The sequence below is a fragment of the Delphinus delphis genome, chromosome 1 (assembly GCF_949987515.2).
Source record: "Delphinus delphis chromosome 1, mDelDel1.2, whole genome shotgun sequence".
In the NCBI taxonomy this organism is placed as follows: Eukaryota; Metazoa; Chordata; class Mammalia; order Artiodactyla; family Delphinidae; genus Delphinus; species Delphinus delphis.
The window spans coordinates 106674927-106693507 of record NC_082683.1 but is presented as its reverse complement, the minus strand read 5'-3'; the positions used below and the strand labels follow the sequence as shown (position 1 = coordinate 106693507).

At 37.7% G+C, this 18581-nt stretch overlaps 1 protein-coding gene across 1 annotated transcript in view; it reads right to left on the bottom strand.

Moving 5' to 3' along the window:
- Nucleotides 1-3883: 3883 nt before the first annotated feature.
- The window catches only part of CD160 (CD160 molecule), a 43578-nt gene continuing 28880 nt past the window's right edge, over nucleotides 3884-18581 (bottom strand). Inside the window, 6 exon segments of the mRNA XM_060010154.1 lie at nucleotides 3884-4104; nucleotides 4107-4133; nucleotides 8570-8642; nucleotides 8644-8834; nucleotides 8837-8887; nucleotides 9538-9600. Of these exon segments, the coding sequence (XP_059866137.1) occupies nucleotides 3884-4104; nucleotides 4107-4133; nucleotides 8570-8642; nucleotides 8644-8834; nucleotides 8837-8887; nucleotides 9538-9600 (626 nt within the window).

The following is an 18581-nucleotide window of genomic DNA, read 5'->3' as shown; positions in this document are numbered from 1 at the left end:
CAGACTGAAGATAATGCTTACATAGACCTCTTAAAATAACTACATGGCCCCACAGAGGTTCAAATTCCTTGGGTTGTGAATCACTCATATAGATTGAGGTTAAGATGTGTGTCCAGAAGTCTACCTATTCATGCATGGAAATTTATAGACTTATTTGAAAGGAGTGGTATCAATACACTTTGAAAGCCGAGATATAAGTATTTCAAATTTTTGTTTAACCATCTTGAGATAAGCAGAATAAATAAAATAAATTCTTTAGAAGTGGGACCCTTGACTTGCTGTTGCTTTGTTTATTCTGCTTAGTTCAAGTCAGAGCTATTAGTCTAATGCTCTTGAATGTCTTGATAAACTTGGCCAGCAATCATGTGTCCTTTCTGCAGATTTTTTATGTAGACTATAATTAGCATAATAGCACAATGGATAAAACCTTTTCTGTAGTTAGACATGGCTTCTGTGTGAGACTTCCAGTGATTGTATAATATTGAGTGGTTTCATAAGAGTCTTTGAATAGTGAAAAGTAAAAGACATCTCTACTCATGTGAGCTTAAAATTTAGTTAGAAAAACAAAACTAACACATAAAACAGGTAAAGGTTAAAGTGAGTGTAGTACAGTGGAGAAAGCTTTGGAGACTTCTGAGTCAGAATTCAAGTGGTTCTGGGTTTAAAATCCAGAATCTCATTTGATTCTCAGAGCAGTCCTGTGGAAACAGAAGATAGAGTAGGAAATACCGCATTTTACAGATAAGTAGCATCTCAAAACTTCATTTGCCCAAGGACATGTAGCTGGTACGTTGCAGGGTCAGAATTTAAATCCAGATCTTCTGACTCCATGCCTAGCTTTCTACCTCCATAAGACACAAAATCCAAAATCCTTAGTTTGAGGTTCAAGGCCATCACTAATAAGGGTCTTACCCATCTCTTTCAGCCTTCTGTCTCTCTGGTCCCACAAACCTTAGCTCCCCCATTTGGCAGGTCCTGGCCAAGGATCGCAGGTAAGGTGTCTGTTTCCCTTTGATGGCTTGCCATTTAGCCCCAGTTAAATTGTCTGTGTTTCTACCTCTTTATTCATGTAGTTCCTCCTAGCAGGAATATCCTGCCCCCACCTCTCTGCTTAACTAAGACAAGAGGTTATCTGTCCAAAGAGACAAGAGGATTTATGAATTTAGAGAGAAAAGAAAAGGCTGCAGATAATTGCTTTGACATTTACTTAAAAAAAAAGAGAGAAATGACCAGAGAGATTGACAAGTACTTAGTTGAAGCTAGACAGTTAAGATCTGTGGAGCACCTGGTCTGGTCTGCACAAATCTTCCTCTTCCTCCAGCACTGTTATGTGGATGCCGTTCAACACCAGGGTCTCTTCGTTTCCTCATTTTCTGCCAAGTCAGTTACTGGGTCTGGTGCCCTTCCTCTCCTATCCTACCTGTCTTTGCTTGTTTCCTCTCTCTTCCCTTAACAGTGTCAAATAAAAATTTCTTCCAAAAACATTGGTGTTCTCATTTTATTTGACTCACTTGTTTATTTTACTTTGTTGGAGGGGAGGGAGGAAAAGTTCTTCTTGGGTACAAAAACACACTTATCCAATATTTGAGTGAGAACTGTACACCAGCTGCTTTTGTGAGAGCTGCTTTTTTATTTACTGGTGACTGAGGTAGGAAGAAAGTTAGGTTTGCTCTGGCAATGAGGAGGGGAGGTCAGGGAACACATTCATTTGCCCATCTTGTGTTCTCCAGATTCCTGGCATATTTAGCATCTCTTCCCCTGTGCCCTGTTATTTCCTTCTCTATGCATATTGTAATGTGAAAGATGCCAAGCTAAAGAGAGTCAGATTTATCTTGCTGTAACTTTTTTAAGACTTTTTTTTTTTGATGTGGACCGTTTTTAAAGTCTTTATTGAATTTGTTACAATATTGCTTCTGTTTTATGTTTTGGTGTTTTGGCCACGAGGCATGTGAGATCTTAGCTCCCTGACCAAGGATCAAACCCACACCCCCTACATTGGAAGGCGAAGTCTTAACTATTGGACCATGAGGGAAGTCCCTCTATAACTTTTTTTTTAAGTTTCTTCTGGCACAAGGCTTACAAAGCTGTAGAAAGAAAAAGCTAAGTTTGTTTTATGCTACAAACTTAGAATAGTAACAAAATACCTGATGTAATTCATCCTGGGATGTGTGTTTGATAGGCCCTTATGACTAGAGGGAATGGAAAAGGAAAGAAGGGGAGGTATTGTATGTGTTGTGTCTACTGCTTAAAGTTGCAGTTGTGATCTTGTGAAACCTACCTGATCCTGATGCAAGTGGGAAAGAAGCCAACCTTTGATCTCTTCTTGCTGGAAGGTAAGACAATCGAAGAAATAGATGCCACTCAACAAGTTCAAGGTTGGTTTTCCGTGTATAGCACTGAGTGGCTAGCACAGTGATAGGACAGGGATACTCATTGCAATTAGTTTCATGAGCTGAGGGAGGCATAGAGATCCAGGAAAGTTCCCTCATTTTATCACATGTAAGCATGATAACTTGACCTACATGATTTCTCTGGTCCTGAGAAAATGTGTGTACTTTGGTACTGCTGAACACTACCACTTCCATAATTCTGCTGAGTCTTGAGGTGGGAAGAGTGATAAAAGGAATGACCTATCAGTAGTTCATTCTCCTCACCTGACTAGAAAAGGAAAAAGAGCTTAGAGATTTTTTCCTCTCGCATAACTTGGGAGTCAATAGTAGGTTGTATGGCTAGACCCAATCTCCTTTTCTCTTTAGAGTTTTTAATATGTATGAAGAAATAAAATTGAATTTGCCAATGAAATAGCCTAACCGTTGAGAAGATTCAGATTCAATAAAGAATTATGTCTGAAGGGTCAGACTGCTTGATGTTCACCAGTTTCTCCCTGAAAACTGGAGTAGGCTTACACTTGTCAGGGGCTTGCCAAGGATCACAGATGTGGTCTTTGTTTTCCTTTGATAGTTTGCAGTTAAGGGGCTGGAATAAGGGAGTGTTAGGTGGTCCTGTTTCTGGAAATAGGAGGAAGCAATCTCAGAATGGGGAGAGTGGTGATGGAGTTGAGAGAGAAAGTGCTTAGCATGTAGTAGATAATCACTGAGAGCACGGATTTTGGAGTGAGAAAGTCCTGTATTAATTCCCATGCACTGGGGCAACATTTAACCTCCTTATACCCATTTGCTGGTGAGTAATTGGGGAATATTTACCTGGAAGCATTGCATGAGGTTAGAGTCACCATATGGAAAGCCTAACCTGTCATACAAATTCTTTAAACAAATCTATTAAGAGCCTGCTATGTGCCTGGTACTGTTTTTGTTTGGGGTAAACAAGACAAAGGTTCTGCACATATAGAGCTTACATTCTGGTGGCACAGTGGTAGTTACTGAATTGAGGAAGGCCTAAATAAGGCTTGGAATTAAGAATGCCAAGGAGAGGCAAAAACCTGCATCAGTTACTGATTATGCAAACGTGTCATTGCAAGTTCCAATATCATTTTTATCTAATAGGGAAAACTAATTGACATTGATAAACGATGCTCAGAGGACTCAACTACAAGGGTTTTATATACTCAATCTGGCCATCAACCTTTGCTGAAGAGCTGCATTGTTTAAAACCCACCTCCAGACCAAGTCTGTTTCTTGCCTTGCTCAGCACATTATAGCCAAACATCTCTTGCCTCAACTTGTAGCCCTCTGTTCATCCAGTAAGTAGAGGTATTTGTATTTGCTTGCCTCTCCCACAGGCTTTCTTTCCTCATGGGTGTGACCTCCTACCCAATGGAAAGTCTGATTCATCTATCATCCCCTAGTTAGTATGAAGTCTTCAGTCCCTTTGGACCGATTTTGCCTTCATACTGGTGTGATGTTTTCATGTGGACAGCCAGGGCCTAAGGAGCATTTCCCTGTCCCACTCTGGGCTTCCTTTCCACCCTTCTCCTGGAGAGTAATCAAGATGTTAAAGGTATAACACCCTCATTTCTTGGGGTGCTAAAAGCTCTTCTGAACATACCTTGAAGGGCCACTAGGCTGGTGACCAGCATCATCCAGACCTTTTCTTGCAGGAAGCCTGAACTGAGAGCACCTTTACTGTGGCCAAACTTGGGGTGTCCTGTTTCAATCCCATTACTGTGTAGTTCACTCTCTGGTTCAGAAGAGAATCAGTGGATCAGGAGAGAGTTTTGGAAATTACTAATACCTCCTTTTGCATAATCTCAGGACATCCTTTTTATGATCCCCAAGGATACCTCTCAGTATAATCCGTTGCCCACATAAGTATTTTTTAACATTTGTGGGTGGTGATGATGACGTACATAAGTGGCAATAAATAAATATAGAATCTATGTGTGTCACAGTGGGGATGCAAATAGGCCTACCTTGAAGGAACTCAAGTCTTGCCAGAGAGACAGCTAAAATAGCTTAGTTACCTTGGAGTTGGGTGTCTCCAAGTCTCATTTAAAAACCATCTTCTGGAGTGGGTCAAGCAGTTTAGTCTAAGTTAAAATCGTGGGTTTTGGGCTTCCCTGGTGGCGCAGTGGTTAAGAATCCGCCTGCCAATGCAGGGGACATGGGTTTGAGCCCTGGTCCGGGAAGATCCCACATGCCGCGGAACAACTAAGTCCGTGCGCCACGTGCCACAACTACTGAAGCCCGCGCGCCTGTGCTCCGCAACAAGAGAAGTCACTGCAATGAGAAGCCTGTGCACTGCAACGAAGAGTAGCCCCGCTCGCGGCAACTAGAGAAAAGCCTGTGTGCAGCAATAAAGACCCAACACTCAGCCATAAAAAGAAATGAAATTGAGCTATTTGTAATGAGGTGGATAGACCTAGAGTCTGTCATACAGAGTGAAGTAAGTCAGAAAGAGAAAGACAAATACCGTATGCTAACACATATATATGGAATTTAAGAAAAAAAAATCATGAAGAACCTAAGGGTAAGACAAGAATAAAGACACAGACCTACTGGAGAACGGACTTGAGGATATGGGGAGGGGGAAGGGTGAGCTGTGACAAAGCGAGAGAGAGGCATGGACATATATACACTACCAAACGTAAGGTAGATAGCTAGTGGGAAGCAGCCGCATAGCACAGGGATATCAGCTCGGTGCTTTGTGACCGCCTGGAGGGGTGGGATAGGGAGGGTAGGAGGGAGGGAGATGCAAGAGGGAAGAGATATGGGAACATATGTATATGTATAGCTGATTCACTTTGTTATAAAGCAGAAACCAACACACCATTGTAAAGCAATTATACCCCAATAAAGATGTTAAAAAAAAAAGACCCAACAGAGCCAAAAATAAATAAATTAATTAAAAATAAATAAAATCTTGGGTTTTGTAATAGATATGGATTTTTGTCCATTATTTACTAGCTGAGTGAACTTACACAAATTACCTTTGAGCCTGATTGTCACAGGACAAGAATAGTACCTAACTCAAAAGGCCATGAAGATTAAATGAAATAATGTATCACTTAGCACAATGCTTGGCACGCAGTAAACACTCAGTAAATGGTAGACGTTGCTTATTGATATTATCTGTTACCTGTTGGCCTTACTAGTTTCATGTTCGGAAAGGAACCTTATTTCCACATTTGGTGAGCATCCATATTTACTGACTCTAATACTTAAATATGCTGAGAGGATGATAAAGGCTTTCTATCTTAGAACCATCACAAGTAGAACTACTTAAGGTGTATTAGGAGAACATCAATACTGGATTATAAGGGGCAGTGGCTTCGTCATACTCCCATTCTATTCTTCAAGACTTAGCACCGTGCCTGGGATACGCAATCAATAAGTTTAGATGAATGAAAGAGGAGTTTCCATTAGTGAGATCAACTGGGACAGAGTATTCACGTAAGTAGTAGAATGAAATTTTATAGAGATAGAGCGCCTCCAGTGCCAGGCTAAACTAATCACTGTCTCATAGACAGTGAAAAGCCATTAAAACTCTGGGGTGGTATGTACAAATCAGCATTTTAGAAAGACGTCTGGTGGCAGGATGGATTAGAGGCAGAGACAGTATCTAGTTGATGGACCACTTACTAGGCAATAGCTCAGTGCCAGGCTCTGAGGTAGGTGTGGGAGGTATAAAGATGAGTAAAACATGGGCAGATTTGAGATCTGGGGCTTACCACTTAGGAGACTGTTGGAATATTTTAAGTGTGAGATGATGAAGACCTGGGAAACACCTTTGGAAAGAAAGGAATGAATGTGGGAAAGAACTAGTAGTACTTAGTAACTGACTGGATGGGGGAAGAGAAAAAAGGAGGAACCAAGGTTTTGACTGAATCATGGACAGAAATATGGTCTCAGGAGGATAGGTTTGATTTTGAGTGATTTGCTTTCTTTTTTTTAAGACTTTATTTTTTATTTATTTTTTGACCTGGGCCCACATTGGTGAAAGCACTGAGTCCTAACCACTGGACCACCAGGGCGTTGCCAAGACTTTATTATTTTGTATTTTTAAATTTTTGTGGGGGGGGGGGGCGCTGTGCCACGCGGCATACAGAATCTTAGTTCCCCAACTAGGGTCAAACCCGTGCCCCTTGCATTGGAAGCATGGAGTCTTAACCACTGGACCACCAGGGAAGTCCCAGGAGGTGCAGGTTTAAATCATGAGGGTAGATCAGAAATTGGGAGAGGTAGTAGAGAGAAAAGATTGAAGGAGTGGGGAATGAGTCTTGAGGAATGAATTTTCATGTTTGAGAGGTGGGAGGAGGAAACAGGCAGAGAAGGAGAGAAAAGAACAGCCAGAAAAGTAGAAAAACCAGGGTGGGACAGAGTCACAGAGCCAATAAAGATGAGAGTTTGATAAGGAAGAGAATGGAAGTGCTGAACGCTAAGCTAGTTAGGTCAGATGGGAAGACACCAGGAAGCAAGGAAGAAAATAGAAATCAACCTAGACTGAAGTAGAAAATTTGGATTAACTACGAACCGTAGGTGATGATGAAAACATTTGTTAAAAGGCTCTGGGACAGGTTTTTATTTGGGGGCGGGTGGGTGTAATTTACATCTATTTTTCTTAAAGTCAAAAAGATAGTATTTGAAAGTTCATAAAAGGTAATAGCAGTGTCTTTTTATTCTCAGAGACAACCACTATCAACTCTTTGAGGTGTTTTACCATATTCCTACATAAAATGCTAATATTACCACTCTTGATGATAGTTTAGACATTGTCTATTGATTTTCTGTTATAGAAGATGAGGATATGGTTCTCTTAAACCCCTACCCTTCTTTGCATCTTTCAAAAAAATCATTATATTATAAATTTTAGTTTTTACATAATTTGGATTCTGTAAATGTTACTTATTACAGAGCCAAGTTGTGTGCTATGATTATGTTTCCTTTTGTAAAATTTAGTGTTTTCCCTGGAGATGATGATCACCTTAATTTTTTTAAACAGACAGAGTTTTCCATATCCATGTCTTTAATCCCTCGTCAGATCTGTCATGGGCCATCAGAGAAATGGTCAATTCCATTTTCACCCCCTAGAGATGTTTCAGAGTCCTGTATCTTTTGCTTTCTTCAGGACTAACTGCCCTTTTTGGCCCTTTTTAATTCTAGAATTTTTTTATCCCCTCCCCCTGTTAGATTTCTTGTTTCCTGGATCCCATTTTATCCACTCTACCAATTCACTTTCTTGCTTTACTGAAGCACATCCTCTGGTAGCTCCTTAAGAAAGGTCATATGAAAGGCAAATTTTTTTTTTTTTTTTGGAGTCACTGTGTGACTGACAGTGTCTTCATTCTTTCCTCATGTTTGATTGGTAGTTTGATTGGGTATAGAATTCTAAGTAGAACATAATTTTCAGTTTTGAAGACTTGCTCCATTGTCTAGGAGTATGAAGAAGTCATATATATATAAAACTGAGGCTGCAGCGGCCATATTTAGGCTGTGCCAAAGTAGTAACAGAGCAGGGGAGCATGCACAAAATGAGGAAATATGCGGAGATGGGAGGACTTGCTGCCCCAGAGAGGACACAGTGACTGTTTTGGGTTCTTTTGGCTTTCTGGTTTCTGATTCCAGAAACCAGAACTCATGAGGGCTAGCTATACTTCTTCTTTATTATTTTCCCCCCTTTAATCTATGGCAATTTGAGTGGGTTTCTGTTTCTTATGACTAAATGCTCTTTAAGACAACTATCCATTTTATCCATCTTTCTTTCCCAGCCTGAAGGCTCAGTGCCTATATTTAGAAATATAGCCACATCTCTGAGAGACTGAATTGGGAATCAGGAGGCCTAAATTCCAGACCTTTCTGCTTTTACTGGCACTGCTCAGTGAGTGGCTTTGGATAAGTTGTTTTTCCTGCTGTGATTCAGTCTCAGTGTCAATAAAAATGGGATGGCTACCTCAGAAGGATTTTTTAAATTAAAGACAAAATGAGATACCTTTGTATCCATGCTTTGAGGAAAGGCAGCATTTGCCAATGGGAGTGATGGAAAAGGATTTGAGTAATGGGAAGGACTCTTCTCCAAGGAGGCTGCCTATCCAGGACCTGAAATATCTACTTCTGTCTTTAGCTGTTGACCCTGCTTACTGTCCCACCTGGTGGCACTGGGGATATCGGGAGACCACCTGTGACTCAAACAGAGAAATAATGGCCCTGAAGGCGGATATCCAGCTTCTGGCTTCTGGCACACCACTCACTGGTAGGTCTCACTGTCCAATGCCATGGCTTGGTTTATGGTGAACACCAACTGAGATGATATTTCACTGATACCATCTTTCCCAGGATCCTATTTAAGTCTCAGTTGCTCCAAGCTAGTCTCAGGGGAACAGTCTCAAGACTTGTCCTTGCACAAAAACACCATACCCACCTCAGCCTCTTCTTTTTTAAGCTACACAGCTGCTTCCGCTCCTGGGAAGTTGAACTGAGGATGTGCATTCATCCTGGAATAGGAAGAGAAGTGTTAGCCATGGAAGCTGGGTGTATACATGGTAATCTAAATTCACTCACATATAAATGTTGAGGCAGAGATGAGGGCTGCTCCATAGACATTAAATACCACCCTCTTAGAAGAGTAGCCTACAGGCTATAGCCGTATCTGAGGGAGATCTGCAATCCCAGTTCTTCATTAATTCAGAATTGGTTTATATTTTATTTCTACTCTTCAACTGGAACTTCTTTTGTATACATCTAATCTTTGGTATAGCCCTAGCGACAGGTATTATTGTTCCCATTTTACAGTTAAACTGAGGCACAGAGTGGTTAAGTGGGTTGCTAAAGTTGACAAATATTGTAGTATCTAGATGTCAAACCTGGATTTCATACATTTATAGTGTGTAAGAGCCTGAGGGCCAGATTACCAGGCTTTTTTGCCACATACAGCAGGGGCAGAATGTCTGGTGGGGAGGGCAATAGTATTAGTTCTAACAAAAAAGAAAAAGAAACTATATTTTTCACCCTTTCATTAGTGTCAAGAAGAATGGGTCCTTTTCTTCCCCACCAGAAAATAATCATGGGATCCATCCCTCATGAGTTCAGGATTTTCCCTGATGGCTGTCTCTGCTCTGGGGATCTCGGGATGGGCTGTCCTCACGACCAAGCTTGTTCTCCACAATTGCCAGCAGAATGGCCAGGGCAAAGCAGCCTCTGCCAGGTGCTGCATGTTGTCAAGAGCCCCAGGAACTCGAAGCAGATGTTGGCTCTGCTGATGTCCTTGGCCTCGCTTTTCTGAAAGCACAAGGGGAACTCCTAGACAAGGCCTTACAGGGATCCAAGACCATCCCCCTGCTTCAGGCAGTAGCCTCGGTTGGCTAGAGTCTGATGGAGGTGGAGGAGGGCTTGGACATGAGAGTCAGCTGGCTGGGAAGTAACACAGTTAATTAAATGAGGTGTACTGGAGAGAAGATAGGGGAAAAGAGAGAAGAGGCATAGGGAGACACTAAAGGCTATATTTTCAGATTTTTTTCCCCTAGATTAAGTTGGGTTGCTGGGTTAAAGGATATGAACATTAAAATTTTTTTCTACTATGTTATTGGATTGGTCTCCAAAAAGATGGTTGAGATTCAGATGTTCAGCAAGAATAGTTAATGTACATTTCTTCATGGACTTGCCAATACTGGTTATTATCTTTTACATTTTTGCCAATCTGATGGATGAAAAATTAGACCTCACTGTTGCTTTGCCTTCAAAACTATGACTAGTGAGGGTGAGGATCTCTTCATACATTTATTGGTCATTAGTATTTCCTCTTCTATGAATTGCCTGTTCATATTCTTTGCATGTTTTTAAAAAAATCAACTTCTAGGAATTTTCTCTATATTAGAGATACTAACCTGTTGCCACTTTTTCTTTTTTTTTAACAAATAGTTTCTTTCACTTTGTTGTCTCTTGACTTTTTTTCCGTAAGGAAAATTTACATTTGTATGTAGTTAAATACAATATACTTCTCTTTCCTAAGTCATTTGTGTTTCCTTTATTGTTTAAGTAAGTTACCCTCAGGCTGAGGTTATAATTTTCTTCCAATATTTTTATTATTTTACCTTTATATTTATATCTTCTAATTTTAGCTAAGAAAAATTATTTTCATGTCAAAAAACCCAAACTGAACAAAAATCAAAACCAAGAAAATACCTGAATTTTCATCAAAAGGGAAATGGTTGAATAAATTTTGATTAATTTACACAATAGAATATTGTATATTAAAAAGAATGAGTTCTATAAATATGGGCCTAAAGGCAGATGTCCATAATATACCATCATGTCAAAAAAAGGCAAATTGCAGAGCTATGTATATAAAATAAATATTTTTATTAAAAAAAATCCTCTGTGTAGATGTTAAAAATATATTTAAGCACTTTTGTAGTTTGTAACCAAACTACAATGGGATAGGATTTTTGGATAGGTAATTACATCCACAGGGTTTAAAATTCAAAGAGTAGAGAGGGGTATATAGTTAAAAGTTTTCTTCCTACACCGACTCCCCAGTGATCTATTATTGACCAATGTTGCTTTGTTGTTGTGGACCCTTCTACAGATATTCTGTGCATATATAAGCAATTCCCTATTTTTCCTTTTTTAAAAAACAATAATAACAACAACGAATGATGTTCTACATTTTTCTTTTTTCACTTACCAGTATGTCATGGAGACCATTCCATATCAGTACATAAAGCGCTTTCCCTCTTTAAAAATTGCTGCACGGTATTTATAATTATGTGAATTTATTGACATAGATTTCCATCAGTGAGCATTTTGATTATTTCCAATCTTTTCTTTTCCAAACCCTACCCTGGACATACATCATTTTGCAAATGATGAATCTCTAGAAATGGCATTGCTGGTCAAAGGGTATATGCATTTGCAATTTTGAGAAATGTTGCCATATTTTCCTCCATAGAGGTTGCACCAGCATACCTTTCCACCAGCAACATATGAAATGCTTCCTCATACCCATGCCAACAACATGATGCTAATTTGAGAAGTGAAAAATGGCCTTAATGTAGTTTTAATTTATATTTATCTTATCATGACCGAGGTTAAGCACATTTTTACATGTTCAAGAGACATTTGTTTTTCCCTTTCCATAAAGTTGCCCATTTCCTATTGGGTTGATGTCTTTGGTGGTGTTTTCAGATTGATTTGTAGGTGCTCTTTATATGCTCAAAAAATTAGTCCTTTGTGATAGGAGGTAGAAATATTTTTCAAGTTTGCCATTCATCTTTCCCTATGGTAGTTTTTGTTTTGCAGGAATCTTTTTGTTTTCATATAATTATGTGACATGTATACAGACCATCTCCACCCCAAGACTGAAAAAATTCTCCCATGGTTTCTTCCAGTATTCATATTTTTTCATGTTTTACGTTACATTTTTTGGTCTTCATGAAATTTATTTTGGTGTAAGGTGTGAGGTACAGAACCAACTTAATTTTTCAAGTTGTCTACCAGTCATTCCAGTACCTTTAGTTGAGTGAAACTTCTTTTCACCATTGACTTGAAATGCTTTGTCATATATCCAATACATCTGTGTGTATGCATGCCTATTTCTGTACATTCATTCTGTTATATATGTGCCTGACAAATTTTAGATTTATATTTTAATTCCTAGAAAATAGTAATTTATATATTTGTTAATATTTTTAAATGTCTAATCATTTTTATAGATTTAGAATATTTTAATATTTAGTCCCCCTCTTTTTAAGAATTTTTCTATTAACTTAATTTTCTATCTAATTTTTATAATCTGCTTATCTGGTCTCTCCTTTTCCACCATCTACCAAGAAGAAGACCTACTGGTATTTTTAAAATTGGGTTATGTTCTATTTATATTTTAACTTAGAACTGAAATTTTTGTGACATTGAATTTTTTGATCCAAGAACATGATATTCCTTACCGTTTTTAAAGTCTTGTGTTTTGATACGTGTATAGCTCGGCCATGTTTAGAAGTTTTTTCATAAAGGTCTCGTCCATTTCTTAAGCTTATTTCTGAGTATTTAATATTTTATGTCACTGCTGAAAATATTATCGCTTTCCCATTGCATCTTTTTTTCTCCCGTTGCGGAGCAACAAGCTCCGGACGCACAGGCTCAGCGTCCATGGCTCACGGGCCTAGCCGCTCCGCGGCATGTGGGATCTTCCCGGACCAGGGCACGAACCCGTATCTCCTGCATCGGCAGGCGGACTCTCAACCACTGCGCCACCAGGGAAGCCCCCATTGCATCTTTTATGTTTGTTTGCCTCTTTACATCATTTTAATTTATATCATTCATTATATCTTTTAACTCTTCATTGTTTTTCACACCTGAAAGATAACTGATGATTAAATATTAATTTCATACCCAGTTACCTTCTCTTACTCAATTCTGTAATTGTTTTAAATAATTTTTCAGTTGTTTCTCTTGGATTTTCTAGTCATGCAATCATATTATTTGTAAATAATGATAATTACTTCCTTTTCTATTTTTATATCTCTTGATTTCTTTCTCCTGTCTAATTGTATTGGTTAATATCTCCAGAAAATATTAAATAATAGTGGTGATAATGAGTCCTGTCTTTTTTCTTAGTTTAATCGGAGATTCTTCATTTGTTTCCTTATTAAGCATTGTGCTAGCTTTGGGGATGAGATATATTTTATTATGTTAAGGAATATATATTTATTTCTATTTTATTGAGTTTTTAAGATATCTAGAATAAATACTGAATGCTTTATTAACTGGCTTTTAAACATCAACAAAAATGACCCTATGATTTTTCTTTATTCACATATTAGTATGGTGGTCAATGCTAATAGATTTCCTAAAATTGCTGCATCCTTACAATCCTAAAAAACAAAACAAAAACAAAAATAACATTTGGTCTTGGTATATTAGTCTTTTAATATGCTGCTGGCTTCTGTTTCATAATATTTAAAAAAATTTATTGGAGTATAGTTGATTTACAATGTTGTGTTACTTTCTGCTGTACAGCAAAGTGAATCAGTTATACATATACATATATCCACTCTTTTTTAGATTATTTTCCTATATAGGTCATTACAGAGTACTGAGTAGAGTTCCCTGTGCTATACAGTAGGTCCTTATTAGTTACCTATTTTATATAGTAGTGGGTGTATATGTCAATCCCAATCTTCCAATTTATCCCTCCCTGCCTTTTTTGCCCCTGGTAACCACAAGTTTGTTTTCTACATCTATGACTATTTCTGTTTTGTAAATAAGTTCATTTGTACCATTTTTTTTAGATTCCACATATAAGGGATATCATATGATGTTTGTCTTTCTCTGTGTGACTCACTTCACTCAGTATGACAATCTGTAGGTCCATCCATGTTGCTGCATATGGCATTATTTCGTTCTTCTTTAATGGCTGAGTAATATTCCATTGTATATATGTACCACATCTTCTTTATCCACTCCTGTGTCGATGGACATTTAGGTTGCTTCCATGTCTTGGCTATTGTAAATAGTACTGCAGTGAACATTGGGATGCATGTATCTTTTTGAATTATGGTTTTCTCTGGATATATGCCTTGGAGTGGAATTATTGAATCATATGGTAGTTCTATATTTAGTTCTTTTTTTAACATCTTTATTGGAGTATAATTGCTTTACAATTGTGTGTTAGTTTCTGCTTTATAACAAAGTGAATCAGTTATACGTATACATATGTTCCCATATCTCTTCCCTCTTGCGTCTCCCTCCCTCCCACCCTCCCTATCCTACCCATCTAGGTGGTCACAAATCACCTAGCTGATCTCCCTGTGCTATGCGGCTGCTTCCCACTAGCTAGCTATTTTACGTTTGGTAGTGTATATATGTCCATGCCACTCTCCCACTTTGTCACAGCTTACCCTTCCCCCTCCTCATATCCTCAAGTCCATTCTCTAGTAGGTCTGTGTCTTTATTCCTGTCTTACCCCTAGGTTCTTCATGACATTTTTTTTTCTTAGATTCCATATATATGTGTTAGCATACGGTATTTGTTTTTCTCTTTCTGACTTACTTCACTCTGTATGACAGACTTTAGGTCTATCCACCTCACTACAAATAACTCAATTTCATTTCTTTTTATGGCTGAGTAATATTCCATTGTATATATGTGCCACATCTTCTTTATCCATTCATCTATTGATGGACACTTAGGTTGCTTCCATGTCCTGGCTATTGTAAATAGAGCTGCAATGAACATTTTGGTACATGACTCTTTTTTTTTTTGCAGTACACGGGCCTCTCACTGTTGTGGCCTCTCCCGTTATGGAGCACAGGCTCCGGACGCACAGGCTCAGCGGCCATGGCCCACGGGCCCAGCCACTCTGCAGCATGTGGGATCTTCCTGGACTGGGGCACGAACCCGTGTCCCCTGCATCGGCAGGTGGACTCTCAACCACTGCGCCACCAGGGAAGCCCGGTACATGACTTTTTTTTTTTTTTTTTACATGACTATTTTTGAATTATGGTTTTCTCAGGATATATGCCCAGTAGTGGGATTGCTGGGTCATATGGTAGTTGTATTTGTAGTTTTTTAAGGAACCTCCATACTGTTCTCCATAGTGGTTGTTATCAATTTACATTCCCACCAACAGTGCAAGAGTGTTTCCTTTTCTCCACACCCTCTCCAGCACTTACTGTTTCTAGATTTTTTGATGATGGCCATTCTGACTGGTGTGAGGTGATACCTCATTGTGGTTTTGATTTGCATTTCTCTAATGATTAATGATGTTGAGCATTCTTTCATGTGCTTGTTGGCTATCTTCTTTGGAGAAATGTCTATTTAGGTCTTCTGCCCATTTTTGGATTGGGTTGTTTGTTTTTTTGTTATTGAGCTGCATGAGCTGCTTATAAATTTTGGAGATTAATCCTTTGTCAGTTGCTTCATTTGCAAATATTTTCTCCCATTCTGAGGGTTGTCTTTTGATCTTGTTTATGGTTTCCTTTGCTGTGTAAAAGCTTTTAAGTTTCATTAGGTCCCATTTGTTTATTTTTGTTTCCATTTCTCTAGGAGGTGGGTCAAAAAGGATCTTGCTGTGATTTATGTCATAGAGTGTTCTGCCTATGTTTTCCTCTAAGAGTTTTATAGTGTCTGGCCTTACATTTAGGTCTTTAATCCATTTTGAGTTTATTTTTGTATGTGGTGTTAGGGAGTGTTCTAATTTCATACTTTTACATGTACCTGTCCAGTTTTCCCAGCACCACTTATTGAAGAGGCTGTCTTTTCTCCACTGTATATTCTTGCCTCCTTTATCAAAGATAAGGTGACCATATGTGCATGGGTTTATCTCTGGGCTTTCTATCCTGTTCCATTGATCTATCTTTCTGTTTTTGTGCCAGTACCATACTGTCTTAATTACTGTAGCTTTGTAGTATAGTCTGAAGTCAGGGAGCCTGATTCCTCCAGCTCCATTTTTCGTTCTCAAGATTGCTTTGGCTATTCGGGGTCTTTTGTGTTTCCATACAAATTGTGAAAATTTTTGTTCTAGTTCTGTGAAAAATGCCAGTGGTAGTTTGATAGGGATTGCATTGAATCTATAGATTGCTTTGGGTAGTAGAGTCATTTTCACAATGTTGATTCCTCCAATCCACGAACATGGTATTATCTCTCCATCTATTTGTATCATCTTTAATTTCTGTCATCAGTGTCTTATAATTTTCTGCATACAGGTCTTTTGTCTCCTTAGGTAGGTTTATTCCTAGATATTTTATTCCTTTTGTTGCAGTGGTAAATGGGAGTGTTTTCTTAATTTATATTTAGTTTTTTAAGGAACCTCCATACTGTTCTCCATAATGGTTGTACCAATTTACATTCCCACCAACAGTGTAGGAGGATTCCCTTTTCTCCCCACCCTCTCCAGCATTTATTGTTTTTAGATTTTTTGTTGATGGCCATTCTGTTGATGGTGTGAGGTGATACCACATTGTAGTTTTGATTTGCATTTCTGTAATAATTAGTGAGGTTGAACATCTTTTCATGTGTTTTTTGTCCGTCTGTTTGTCTTCTTTGGAGAAATGTCTATTTAGATCTTCTGCCCATTTTTTGATTGGGTTGTTTGTTTTTTTGATATTGAGCTGCATGAGCTGTTTTGTTTGTACATTTTGGAGATTAATCCCTTGTTGGTTGCTTCATTTGCAAATATTTTCTCCCATTTTGTGGGTTGTATTTTCATTTTGTTTATGATTTCCTTTGCTGTGCAAAAGCTTTTAAGTTTAATTAGGTCATATTTGTTTGTTTTTATTTTTTTTTCATTGCTCTAGGAGGTGGATCAAAAAAGATATTGCTGCAATTTATGTCAGAGAGTGTTCTGCCTGTGTTTCTCTCTAAGAGTTTTATAGTTTCCGGCCTTATGTTTAGTTCTTTAATCCATTTTAAGTTTATTTTTTTGTATGGTGTTAGTGTTCTGATTTCATTCTTTTACATGTAGCTGTCCAGTTTTCCCAGCACTACTTATTGAAGAGACTGTCTTTTCTCCACTGTATATTCTTGCCTCCTTTGTCATAGATTAGTTGACCATAAGTGTGTGGGTTTATCTCTGGACTTTCTATCCTGTTCCATTGATCTATATTTTTGTTTTTGTGCCAGTGCCATACTGTTTTGATGACTGTAGCTTTGTAGTATAATCTGAAGTCAGGGAGTCTGATTCCTCCAGCTCCGTTTTTCTTTTCCAAGATTGCTTTGGCTATTTGGGATCGTTTGTATGGAAACACAAAAGACCCTGAATAGCCAAAACAATCTTGTTTCATAGTATTTTATTTAAGACATTTGCTTCAATATTCTTCAGTAAGATTGATTTTTTTAAATTTTTGGTGTTACTTTCATTGGGTTTTGGAATAAATGTTATGCTCACTTCACAAAAAGAATTTGGAAACTTCTTTTTTAAGCTCAGGAACAATTTCAATAGCATTGGAATAATCTGTGTTTTAAAGGTTTAGTAGAATTCTCTAGTGATACTAACTGGGCAAATGTTTAGGGAGAAAGTTAGGCCATAATAATTTTTCTCTATTTCTTGTTTGGTAATTATTCTATTTAGTATTTTTTCTTTACTGGAAACAGTTTTTGTGCATTGAAATTGTTTTTTAGAAAAGTATCTGCTTTGTCTATGATTTATATTCATAGAATTGAGAAAAGGGGTTTTTATGGTTCTTTAAATTTCCTCTGCATTCATAGTTCTTTTTTTATTTTGTGTATTTGTGTTTTCTTTCCCTTTTTTCCTTGATTATATTAGTTAATTATCTATTTTATTGCTTGTTTTTCCTGAATAAACTGCTCAACTTACTTAATAGTTCTATCATTTTCTATTTTCTTGTTGATTTCCACATTTAACTTGATTCTTTCCTTCTACTTTCCTTAGCTTTATTTATTACAAAATTGCTTATGTACTAGCCAATAAAGCAAATATCAAAGAATCTTTGTCAAAAAGATCACATTCTCTGCCATAATGCAATTAACATAGATGTAAAAAAGATTTTTAAATCCTATTTTTCACAAATTGCATCTTCTTTGCCTATCATTCTTTCTTTGTCAGTAAGATGGTATGGGGAGAAATACATAGGTAGAGGATGCTTTTGTTTATGTTCTAAATTTGTGGTTGTGCCGTGGGCTCACTGGTGTTAATTATATTGTTATGCTTTAGATTTTTAGATATATGTTACATATTTTGTACATATAAAATAATATATTAAAAATATATGATAAAATCATATATTTACATACCTATGTACATACACACTATGACACCATGCATATAAAATTGAGAACACTGATCTGAGAAGGTTTACCACCCACCCACCATTTATGAAGAAAATTACTCAAGTAGGTACTACACAGCCATAAAGGAAGAAAAAACATAGTGTTACTGTAAGATATAAGAAACCCCAGCCACTGAATATGATCTGAAGAATGGAAGACATCTGGAAAGAAATGAAAAGGAAGTCCATTTGACCTTGACATTTGTAACATTCTCTTTTGAGGCAAAGATTTAATTAATGTCATAAGATTATATTTCTTTTTCTCTGGATCCAATCAAACTGCTTGATTTAATTGAATATTTACATAATTGTAATGTTGTTAGTACTCCTTATAGAATAAACCTACAGGCATAACATGGATCAGTTAACTGGTATTACAGAACAAATATAAATGTTACAAACCTTG